At 42.5% G+C, this 11,849-nt stretch overlaps 1 protein-coding gene across 3 annotated transcripts; it reads left to right on the forward strand.

Annotated features, from left to right (window-relative positions):
* The first annotated feature begins 514 nt into the window (after positions 1-514).
* On the forward strand, positions 515-4,013 carry LOC125531515. 3 transcript variants are annotated; one of them, XM_048695897.1, is made up of 6 exons: positions 515-675; positions 855-979; positions 1,712-1,759; positions 1,883-1,977; positions 2,117-2,218; positions 3,737-4,013. In XM_048695897.1, the coding sequence occupies exons 2-6, from the start codon at positions 883-885 to the stop codon at positions 3,746-3,748; spliced, it is 354 nt and encodes a 117-aa protein (XP_048551854.1). In that variant the 5' UTR covers positions 515-675; positions 855-882; the 3' UTR covers positions 3,749-4,013. The 3 variants fall into 3 exon arrangements, with proteins under 3 accessions (XP_048551854.1, XP_048551853.1, XP_048551855.1); XM_048695896.1 differs by having other exon boundaries at positions 3,723-4,009; XM_048695898.1 differs by lacking the exon at positions 855-979 and having other exon boundaries at positions 3,723-4,005.
* Positions 4,014-11,849: the final 7,836 nt, after the last annotated feature.

An 11,849-nucleotide genomic window follows, 5' to 3' on the forward strand; every position in this document is an offset into this window, starting at 1 on the left:
CGTTGCGCGATGGCCTGGGGGACGTGGCAGCTGGCTCGATGGCCCGGCCGATGCGGCGCGGTTGCCCTATATAGTCGTGCGCACGGCACCGGGGCATAGCCCGCATGAGCAGTCTGAGTCGGTTTCAAAGACCGACGTGGCATAGTACTTGGGTTCAAATCCGAATCAAAACCAAGCAGCTATACGTAGTCACCGCGAAGCACGCGTACATCTGAACACATCATCCACATATTCATTTAGAGTTATTAGATTAAAACAACAAATACATCTATTGATCTACTACATACCTGAATTTTGTATTAGACAATATATTTTACCTAAAAACTAAAAAGTACGCGCGACACTTTTCAGCAAGAACGAGCGGCCGTCTCCTGGCCACAGGATCACGCCGTGATCGTGGCGCGGGTGGGCCAAGTGCCACCTGGTCGGAATCACAGGCGCGATCGTGGGCGGTCTGTCCATATCTGCAGTGGAGGGAGGCCCACTTGAAAGTCAAACAACTCGAGCTGTTTTTCTCTCCTCCGTCTGTGCTCTCTCGAGTTCTCCCCCCTCATTCCTCACATCTCGCCACCGCACGCACCTGAAAGGGCGGAAGGGGAGGCGGAGTTCTCAAATCCAGCGGCGAGATTGCCGGCGGCGACCGCCTGGAGTCGTTGTTCCTCGTCGGCATCGTAGGTACCTAGATATCTCCTGGATTTCTCTGTCTCGGGGAAGGCTAGTTCGGACGGTGAGAGAGCGGATTTTTAGGGTTCCAACGTCGTCAATTGGTTCCCGTTGTTTGATTCGAGGTGCATGTATTTCGGCACCTGATTTGACATCTCACATCTCCTTCGATTTTGGTGGTTCTCTGGCAGCACATGCACGAGATGCGGGTGCCTGTGCATGTGCGGGTGTATAGGTACACATTTACGGACATATTGTACGCATATTTTGGCTCCGGGCCAGGCAGCACGGGATGCAAGCAGGGAGCATCGATTAGGTGGGTTCTCGTTCAGTTTGCCGCAGGGGATCTAGGGATGCTTTTGTTGTGGGTGCTTGATGAAATTGACAGATTATGCAGTTTTTTTGGTGTTTCACGGGGTGGGTGAGTTGATTCTGTTGTTTATACAAAACGCTATATGGATTGGTGTGCTTGATTAAATTAGTTGGCTAGTGAGGCTTGTGCAGTTGCACAACATGCTCTATCTAGTTGGCTAGTCAGGCTTGTGCAGTTTCACAAGAGGCTCTACCTAGTTGGCTAGTTAGGCTTGTGGAGTTGCACAAGAGGCTCTACCTAGTTGGCTTCTTACTAGACTTAGCAATTGGTTTTCAGTTCTTGTGTTATTGGAGGAGTGAATTTTGTGGGTGTATATGACCTATGGAGCTTGGTGAGAAATGCGGTGGTTATACAGGGTTTGCGAGTTGCAGTAGGAGTTTACATATTTGTTTCAAATGTTTTTGTGCAACCGGGCAGCCCACTTTGTGCAACTTGTTAGATAGAACTTACCAACATTATGATAAAAATAGCCAACTTAATTTTTCTTCTGATGGAGTATTGTGTTCTGGGTGGCACTTATTTTTTGTTCAACTAGACAGCAAATCATGTGCAACTTTTCTTTTAATTCAGACTAGCCAACTTCAAATATAAAAGTAGCCAACCCACCACATTTTCTCTCCCCTGTGCAACTTCTGTTAATTTGACTAATACATTGTTCGCATTTTTTTGTTACAGAGACCAAAATGGATGGAGAAGGAGATGTGCCTGACAACAAAACAGAGGTTCCCATTTTTCTTTTCTTTTTATCCTATTAGCACTTTAATTTTTGGGGTTCTATCCTCTGACCATTTTATTATGCCCTTTTCTTTTACCCTCTTAGCATCCCAATGTTTTGTTCATTGTAAGGTTTTGTAAATCTGATCTCACGACGGAACTCAAAAAGGGCTGCTAAGCGGCAGCCGCGTGGCGATGATAAGGACGGGGATGAAGAGGGTGACGATGTGAGTGGAGAACATCACTCCTTTGGAATTTATTTTCCTTCATTTTTCTTTTATCCTTTAGGTTTTTTATATGGCACACATACATGTTTATTTTTTTTCTCAACCCCTTATGCTTGTTCATTTTTTTACACAACTTTAGGGTGGCGAAAGATTCCTCTTAGTAAAACTGCAGAGAAGAAAGGTGCCCGTGGAGGCAGTATCCAAAGGGGTAGATGCCACATCTTCTGCAGCAGCCGCTGAGGTAACATAAAATTCCATCGGGAATACTTTTTACTCCACATACAGGCAGCCAAGTGCATTAATTTTCATACATAGTTGTAGAAGGACTAATTAAGCATTGGCATGCTCAACTTTTTCAGTTGATCAACGTTGCCATCTTCAAGTTTTTTTAGAATTGTCCCAAGAGTATATAACTTGGCATCCTCAGGCTTTCTAGTTGTAGAATAGTATCTAATTAGTTGGCAACCTCAGTAATTCTAGTTGCACAACAATATACAACTAGTTGACATCCTCAGCTTCTCTAGTTGCACAAGAACTCAGATTAGTCCCATCTTAAAAAAAATTGAGGATTGCCCAATAGTATCTAATGACTTGGCATCCTTAGGTTTTCTAGCTGCAGAAGAGTATCTATTTAGTTGGCACCCTCAGCAATTCTAGTTGGACAACATTATCCAAGTAGTTGACATCCTCAACCTCTCTAGTTGCACAAGAATTGAGATTAATCCCATCTTACATTTTTTGAGGATTGCCCAACAGTATCTAATGACTTGGCACCCTCAGGCTTTCTAGCTGCAGAAGAGTATCTATTTAGTTGGCACCCTCAACAATTCTAGTTGGACAACATTATCCAAGTAGTTGACATCCTCAACCTCTCTAGTTGCACAAGAATATCTCATTAGTTGGCATCATCAGCATTTCTAGTCGCATAAGAATATCTCATTAGTTGTCATCACCAACATTTCTAGTTGCAGAACAAACAAGATATCAAGTTGCCATAATCAACTTTTTAATCTAGTTTTCCAGAGAACAAATATTTGTATCTAAAATCTAAAAAGTGCACGCGCACTTTCTGGGCGAACCGAGTGGCCACTTCCTGGACGCACGATCGGGTAGCGATCGTCTCGCTCGTGCGTCAGGTGCCGCCTGGTTGCGGGATCAGTTCCGCCGTGGGTCGTGGGTGGTTCTATCCTCATCCGAACATGGGGAGGCCCACCTGTAAGCCATAAAGCATAGTTCGTGGGCGGCGGTTTCGAAACTGCAGCCTGAAATCTCTCCTCGTCGTTGCTCTCCCCCCATTTCTCCCCTCTCCTTCTCGATTCATCTCCGCCGAATGGGCCGCGACAGAGGGGCGGCGGGTCTGTGGGTGCCTCTCCGTGGGGAATCGTTGGTCAGGGGCACGAGAATGTGTGGTGGGTCAGCGCTTTGCGCCGGTGTACGATAGGTAGCACAGGATGCACGACGATAGCGCCTATTGAGCGATTTTGATGTCCATTTTGTTGTTGCTCAGCCGTAGGAGTTTCAGATTTGTTCATTGTTGTTTAGTTGCACAAATTTTGTACTCAGTTGGCTGCATGATTATACTAGTTGGTTGTCCATATGTTGTGCATTTGCACAAATTATCCTGCTCAGTTGGCTCCTAGTTCTACAGTTGGCTGCATGATTATACTAGGTGGGTGTCCATATGTTGTGTAGTTGCACAAATTATCCTGCTCAATTGGCTGCTTGGTTATACTAATGATGTGCAGGTTTATTTTTCAAGGAGCCGACGTAGATTCTGCACATAATTTGATGCTACAATTCTTATACACTGCTATTTGGACGAAGAAAGAAGATTCAGATGGCAGAAAATAGTTTTCATCTTTTTCTGTTTTTCTTTAGTATATTGAACATATTTTCCCTACTGCATTTTCTGTGTGACAAGACTATGTATGCTTGATGTTACTATGTTTTGTACTTTATTAGTCTACTTTGTTTTTGTTGCACACATTGCAGTAAAAGTTGGCCTGGATCCATGTGTGGTTGCACAAATATCAAGGTTTTTTGCACACACACTACATGAAGTTTTATTGTGCTGTCCGCAACTACTCATTGTGTTTATTTGCACATATCCATGCAAAAGTTGGCTTGCATTCATGCTTAGTTACACAAATAGATAGTTTTTTGCACAGGCACTACATCCTGTCTATCTTTGCATATGCAACTACTCCTTTTTTGTTTATATGCACACATCCAGGCAAAAGTTGACTTGGATTCATGTTTAGTTGCACAAATAGACGGCTTTTTGCACAAGCACTTCACCCTGTCTATTTTTGCATATGGGTTGGTTTATCTGCATGCAACCAGGCAAAAGTTGGCTTGGATCCATGTTTTAGTTGCACAGGAAAGTGTTTTATTGTGCAAAGATCAGATTCAACTCTATTTGCTGCTTCATGTTCCTTCTTCCTACAACTATGGAGAAGACCGGAGAAGATTTGTGGCAGATCCAGAGGGAAAGGGAAGGGGAAAGTGAAGAAGGATGAGCTGGAAGCTAGAGGGAAGTTACCTGATGCTGCTGCCTACTATGGCTTTGTACTCCCTCTTCTTGGAATTGAAGCTTTTCTGGCCAATTTCTTCACCTAGTTTTGCTCTACCATGGCAGCTCTGTAGGGTTTGGATCCAGGCCTAGGATCTCCTTTCGTGGAGAAGAAGAAGTGCGACCCATGGGGGGAGGAAGTGTGGGCGAGGTGTGCGTGGGAGGCATGGGGACGTAGTGGTTATCACTTGACAGCGATGGGGGAGATTTTCTGTTTGTTGGGAGCATGGCCAGTCGGGTCGGAAGGAACTTTCCTTCCTGGGACCAAGGGGGACAGGAAGTTGACTTTTATGGCTGGCCGCTCCATCGCGCTAGTGGGCGGCCGGCCGCCCACTAGACGCGCCCTATATTTTAAGTTGTGTGTTCTGCACAAAGAAGAAAAATCTTTCATCTTTTTTTTGAACACAGTACAAACACAAACGCTCATACATACGCACATACACTCATCCCTATCAATGCACACACATGCACACCCTATCCCTGTGAGCACCTCTGAGAGACTGAGCTGACAAATTATGCTGAGATTGACAAGTTCACCACAAACATCTTTGTAGTTGATGGGAACGTCTCTCGCACAGATCGTACATTGCCGAAAGGCCTGAAATAAATCCAGAAAAATGCAAGCACCAGTGTCAAGTCTAGAACTTGAACTCTGGTGTGTTGGGGATAACACTATCCTTCTAACCATCCAACCACAGGTTAGTTCGCAAAAAAAAAAATGTTCGATCTATAACAACAAATAGTACATTCATCTAGTTGTTTTTGTGTATCACTAAAATAAATATATTTCTTCATGGCACTTTTACAAGTATGTAGCGCGGTGTATTCATTTTTAAAAAAACATACCCTTAAATCTGTTTACATATGGGCTCCAAATCACCGAGCCTTTTTTTAGCGTTTTTGTTAAGAGGGGTCGATTTGTCTTGCAACCTTTACCGAGAAGTCTTGTCAAGGTGCAGAGCAACGCCTTGGCCCTTGGGAGACTGAAATAGTCGATCACCCGAAGTACAAACAATTCATAACGAGTTTTGTTTGGACATAGAGTATGTGAGCTCAAGCTCACATGATCTTAGATGAACAACAAAAGCCAAAGAAACATTGATGTTCTTTCTACACGCATGTAAATTTTCACGGTGAAATCACATTTGTGGATGTGTGGGAAAAACAAAAACGATGCTAAGAAAATAGTGTTTTTGGAAGCATTTTGAAGAATCAATTTTGTTTTCTTGTCCACACCTCCACAAATGCGGTTCCAACGCGAGAATTTGCATGTGTGTAGAAAAGACATCAATGTCTCTTGCCAAAGGATTTTTATTTTTATTTTTTGCCATTTCTTGAATTATACTGTTCACTCGAGATCATGTCAGCTCGAGCTCACAATAGCATTATCGGGTTTCTTCTTCTTTTTGTCTTTCTCGTTCCAAAGCACTCCCTCTGTATGTGAAAAGAAGGCTTATAATTTTTTATCCATTTTATAAGAAAGATTATCAACAACTAGAATACAAAATTAGTATGAAAAACTCAATAAAATATATTTTCATATTATATCTATTTAGTATCATAGTTGTTGATATTTTTTTCTATAAACTTAATGAAACTAGGCACCATTTGACTTGATCCAAAAGTTATAAGCCTTCTTTTGGAACACAAAGGGAGTAACATACGATATTCCAAGGACGAGTCCCTCAAGGGAAGACTTTTCATTGAAGTCTAGATTTTGTAATGAAAGAAAAAAGACAAGTTTTTTCTTGAGGGGAGAAAAAAACGAGTACACGTTGGATGTTATTTATTAGGCTTTTGGCCCATATAACATTTAAATTCTTGAGAAATCTCAAATGTCCAAGTGTTCTGCCATGACATGTGTGGGAGTTTAGTCCCGTAAATAAAGGGTTGGGACCAGGTTATAAAGGTTGGGATTCTCTTTCACATCCCATTGAAGAATGGAGTATGAGAAGAGGGGTGGTACACACACCCTTCTTCTTGGCCCCCAACCCGCCCCTAATTAGCATGACTTCCCCACTGATGCCATGGGTGAAAACTCTGACGATGCCAGGAAGAAGGCAATCATGGCCCTTACTTTCACGATTGTAGGGTTCATGTGTCCTACATATATGAAAATTTTCTTTAACAAACATTTTTTATGTACGCGACACACAAAACAAACAAGTGTGTTAGTCTACAATAGCAAATAGTGCACACATTATGGTTCCATATATTTGTCTTTTATATGAAGGGGAAGGGACTGTCGGAACACACACATCGCGTAGAAAAATTCCCTTCTTGCAGGGTCATAGCCTCTTTCTATACTACTACATAGTGTACGAGTTTTGAATTGTAGTAACATCATCAATCCCAGTCGTTGATCTCATAAATCTAATGGTTGAGACTCAACGGATTCGCAGTGAACAGTAGCCCACACTTGCATCTGCTGGTTTCTGGAACAATCAGGTCACACCTCCTCTCTTCACTTGCATCTTCTCGGTTCTGGAATAATCACGTCACACCTCCTCTCTTCTCTCCATGGTGTATGTGCCAGTGCATCAGGCAAAGAGCCGAGACAGGGGCGGTGACGAGTGAACATTTTTAGCAGGTTCTATACTGTACAACGGCTAATGACCGCAGCTAATTGCATCATTAGTCCGTCCAAAAATATATTCATGGAACCAACTACACCGGATATAGAGAAGACCAAAGCCGAGTGACCCATACATGTAGGTGTGGCTAACTATTGTTTTCCCTTGGACAGTTGATCGATTGATTGATCTACGTGCGTGTTCGACTGGACTACTTAGGGCGTTTTTTGATGTAAAGACCACCACAATACCAATTTTCATTAGCAGAAAACCACTACTTTATAATTCATGGCACAGATCACCGTACGAATGACAGTGGCAAAAAACATTAATGGTAAATGCTAATTGCTTTAATTCTCTTCCAGTTGTCTTCAAGACATATTTTTGAAATATAGTGAAGACAATTTTCTTTGACATTACATGATTGCAAAGAAAAATAGTTGTAAAGTTCACATTATCAACTTGTTCAACAATTCTGGTTTTAGAGCTCAATTTAAGTTAACGGAAATGTAACATTCTTTTGTAGTTCTAGAAATATATTTTGATAATTTGTCATCAATGCTATCGTGAGACCTAACATATCCTGATGTTCCATAACTTTTGTGAACATTGACTTTTCTCCTCCCTCATATCTAAATCCTGGCTCCGCCCTTCGAGAGATGTATTGTCTAGGAGGATAAACAAAAGCAAATAATTAGTGGGTTCCAGCACGTAAATCTTCAATTTTTTCCCCATGGAAATTTTTGGGTGTCACTAGGCCATAGGCATTGTATCATGCCAATTACCATTTTTTTATTACTTCATTTGTGCATGCATACACCAACAATATTTATTTTTGCTCTGAATTCATTGCAAAGTACTATATGTTTTTTTTCTTTTACTAGAATCATAGGAACAATACTGTTAAGACGTGCATTGCACGTGTATACATACTAGTATATAGGAATAGAGAAGTGGTCATAGATTTTGAGTGCTTGTTGAATGTGTCTCTTCATTTTTTTCTTCCCCAAGTTTGATAGGATTGCCATGTTGAATAGAGATTCGTCTTAGGAAACTAGAGGTGGCACGTCTTGTGAAGCCATCACCAAGTATGGGTCCCTCGACACATGCATATCTAGGCATATATGACCCTAAATAAGTAATAAATGGACTACATGGATTATAAGTAGGGTCAGGGGATTATTTTAATGCAAAGAAATGGCTTAGAGGCAGCCTCTTGTATTAGAGGCGACGCTAGAGAATTTTTCCTAGAGGCTCGGTCCAGCAGTGTATCGCGACAGCCTCTAAGGGCTTAGAGGCAGGTATAGAGGCAGCAGAATGATACATTGTGGATGCTCTTCCCTGTGAACTCAAGTCTGGATGCTTTGTCTTCTATCTCTTCGTTCCTAAATATTTGTTTTTCTAGGAATTTCAACAAATAATTACATATGAAGCAAAATGAGTAAATTTACACTTTAAAATATGTCTATATACATTCGTATGTGGCAGTTCATTTGAAATCTCTAAAGAAACAAATATTTAGAAACGAAGGGAATAGTTGTGACATACTTTATTTTTAATCGTATCATCTCCCCTGACCGAACGGTCAACTTTTATTTCATGATGAACATGTGGCGTGCATGAGGTGGGACCTAGTAGCTATGGTACAGCTAGGGGTGGCCCGGTGGGCCATGACCCACCCTAGGATTAGGCTAGTCATAGTGGGGAGTAACTTATACTAGTGTCATGCATATGACACTAGTTTAAATTACTACCTTCATAGTGCAAAGTAACATAGTAGCAGTATCATATGTGGCTTCATTTAATAGCTTGTAGATTCATCTTGTCTTGAAAAGTGCTATGTTGCAGTAACATATTATGTTACCACTTCTCATTAACTACTTGCCACATAAGCAAACATTTCTTGAAATGCGTTATGTTACTACCTAAATTACTCTCACCATGACTAGCCTTAGGCCATCTAGGGTTGCAGGGTTAAAAAAATGAAAAGATAATAATAATTATATGAACAGTTCACACTCTTGCTCCACCCTGTCCGAGTGGGCTAGCTCCGCTACTGGCGTAGTAGCTCAAATTTTGAATGGTGATGTAACTACTCCCTCCTTCCATCTATATAGGGTCTAATGCGTTTTTCAAAACCTTTTTAATTTAACTATTAATAAGATTAATAATACATGAAATGTATAATGTGAAAATTATATCATTGGAAGTTTCTTTCACGTATGAATTTGACAGTATGCTTTGTGTAACTTGCATGTCATATATTATTGCTCTAACACTTGGTCAAAGTTAGCCTCAAAAAACGTATTAGGCCCTATATACATGGAAGGAGGGAGTAGTCACTTTGTCGCCTCTGATTTGATCTAGCAGCCCAGTAGGTGAAGCGCACGTGCTGCCTCGATTCTAGTGTAACCGATTGGTCGTGGCAGCATATTTGGTTCAGAGCAAGGTTAATAGTATAGCCAATAACCGGTTATATGAAGTTGCCACGTCATCTATAGTCTGCTCATATAATTGTTAGTCATACTTGTATGTTATGCCATTAATATATGGTTCATCTTTTTCTCTCACAAAGGATGTTGGAGTCCATGCTACGACTGGCTATAAATCTACAACCGCTCTCTCCTCTTCGCTCTTCTCCAACTAGGTAAAAATCTAATGTGACATCTCTTATAGCCTGCATACGTCACCCTATTATACTTGCTCTTAGTCACGCCATGAATGACACACGGTGATATAGAGATTCAAGCATGCTAGCCCCATGTACCGTCTGAATGTTTGAACATAACTCTGGATTATAAGGAACCATCGATGGAGCTGAGATATGGTGGAGCTAAGAAATATTTTATAAGAAGAACATCGAGTCGAGAAAGCTTGGTTCGTGGCGGGCGACAATCAGGTTAAATGATAACACTGTAGGCCTCAGCTAATAGGTGATAAAGTTTTACAATGATAACACTTATGTCAGCCACAACAATATGACCACACAACCAGCACATAGTATCGGGTTAAATGTATGGAGAATTTGTATTATTTTAGAACACATTTGTGATACATGTAACCGAATTAGGAACTTCATAAGATATAAAGGAAAATGTACATACTAACTTGTACAGTCAAGGGGAAGCTCGTGCAAACTATTTTTCCTTGCATGTGAAACTTCTACTACAAAGAGGTAAGGAGGCATTGAATTGATCAAACTACAATTTGATCTCAAGCATTACAAATGTTACAGTATATTTTACATATAAACAGACATTTTATTCATCACCAGTCATAAGCTTGAAGCATTATAATTGTTACAATATAATTGCATATATTTTTTCATATAAACAAACCTTTTATTTCATTTCATCATCAGCTATATGTAAAAGCGGTGAAAAAAATACTTTAGTGCATGATTTTGCGACAATAGAGCCAATAGTGTGATCTGATCTTTTCGCCTTGCTTGGTTCTCCTTCATAGCTCTTCGTTGGTGTAGGAGTTGCGCTGTCATGTCGCTGTGGGTGAGGTATGGCGTTGATCTTCATGTGTCTCCACACCGCCTATTCAGTGTGGGTTGGTTTGATGATCGTTTATGGAGAAGTCGGAATCCTTTCTTAGAGTTTGAGATGGCAATGACGCCTCTACGGGAGAAGTGATGACGACGATGTCGTTGTGCTGTCTCGATGAGGTCCTCTTTGAAGTGACGTGCGTAGGTATCTTGTGTGTGTCACTCAACGATTTGTGATGATTTTTGCCTGGTGTTCATCAATTAACTCTTTCTGCTTGATTAATGGATGGAACAAATCTTTTGCCTCCATTTAAAAAACCAAATCTTTTTATGGATGATGTGCAGGTATCAGCCAAAATGGCTGCCTCGAAAGTTTTGCAGAATCTTCACATACCCGCAATTCCTCGGTGTTTGTTTCGATGTCATACACGTGCAAGAATTTGTCGTATCGGCTCATCCAATACACGCTGTTAGGTAGCAACCCAAACTTGCTAGCCGAACACCATCCCACGGCATGGTTGCTCGCGCTAGCAAGTATTGCCCGATCACCGATGTTGTCCACCTTAGCACATCTGGACCCGGCAAAATCCATCTTGTAGACGGTGATGTCCGCGACCTTGTTGGTGTCTAGACCGGCAAAGAAGATGCACAACGCGTGGAGCTCGCCGTCTAGGTCGAAGAGAAAGTGGTTCCAATGCAGACACACTTCCCCGTTCGGAGGTAAGGTGAGCTCGACCCCCTTGGTCGCCACGGTGCTGAAGACCGGCTCCGGCGAGAACTCGAGCACACCGCACTCATCCTTGTCCGATACTGGGTAGTAGAACTTGCCACCGGATGCCACGAGCCCAGATATGTGCTCCTTAATCCACTCCCGGTATTCTCCGAGTACGGCCCAGCTGCCTCCAAGATCATACTCATGCCTGACCCACTCCGACGTGGTCGAACCGGCGTGGCAGTACCATAGGACGGTGCTCTCGCATGGCTCGGCCAGGACCACCGTGCAGCCCCCGGGGCCGGCGGGATCACCGGACAACGCGCATTCAGAACCCAACGGCGGAGCTTGCGCCAACGGCGGCAGCTCAACCTGGCCGCGCTCTGGATCCTGTGGGTCCCACAGAAAGGTGGCGGAGGTGTCAGGGTCCCAGACAAGCACCCAGCCCTACGCGGTGACCCGGTTTCGGTTGGCTAGCAGCGGGCCGATCTCGCACGGCCGGTACTTGGCCTCGGAGGCGCC

This window comes from Triticum urartu, unplaced genomic scaffold (assembly GCF_003073215.2).
Source record: "Triticum urartu cultivar G1812 unplaced genomic scaffold, Tu2.1 TuUngrouped_contig_7327, whole genome shotgun sequence".
Lineage (NCBI taxonomy): Eukaryota > Viridiplantae > Streptophyta > Magnoliopsida > Poales > Poaceae > Triticum > Triticum urartu.

What these genes read in the sequence shown, in the direction of transcription:
- LOC125531515 (XM_048695896.1), top strand. Translation starts at nt 883, where the DNA reads ATGTGCGGGTGTATAGGTACACATTTACGGACATATTGTACGCATATT. An exon ending in AAGCAGGGAGCATCGATTAG is followed by an intron (nt 980 to 1,711) that starts GTGGGTTCTCGT and finishes TTTTTGTTACAG; the next exon opens with AGACCAAAATGGATGGAGAA. An exon ending in GCCTGACAACAAAACAGAGG is followed by an intron (nt 1,760 to 1,882) that starts TTCCCATTTTTC and finishes GTTCATTGTAAG; the next exon opens with GTTTTGTAAATCTGATCTCA.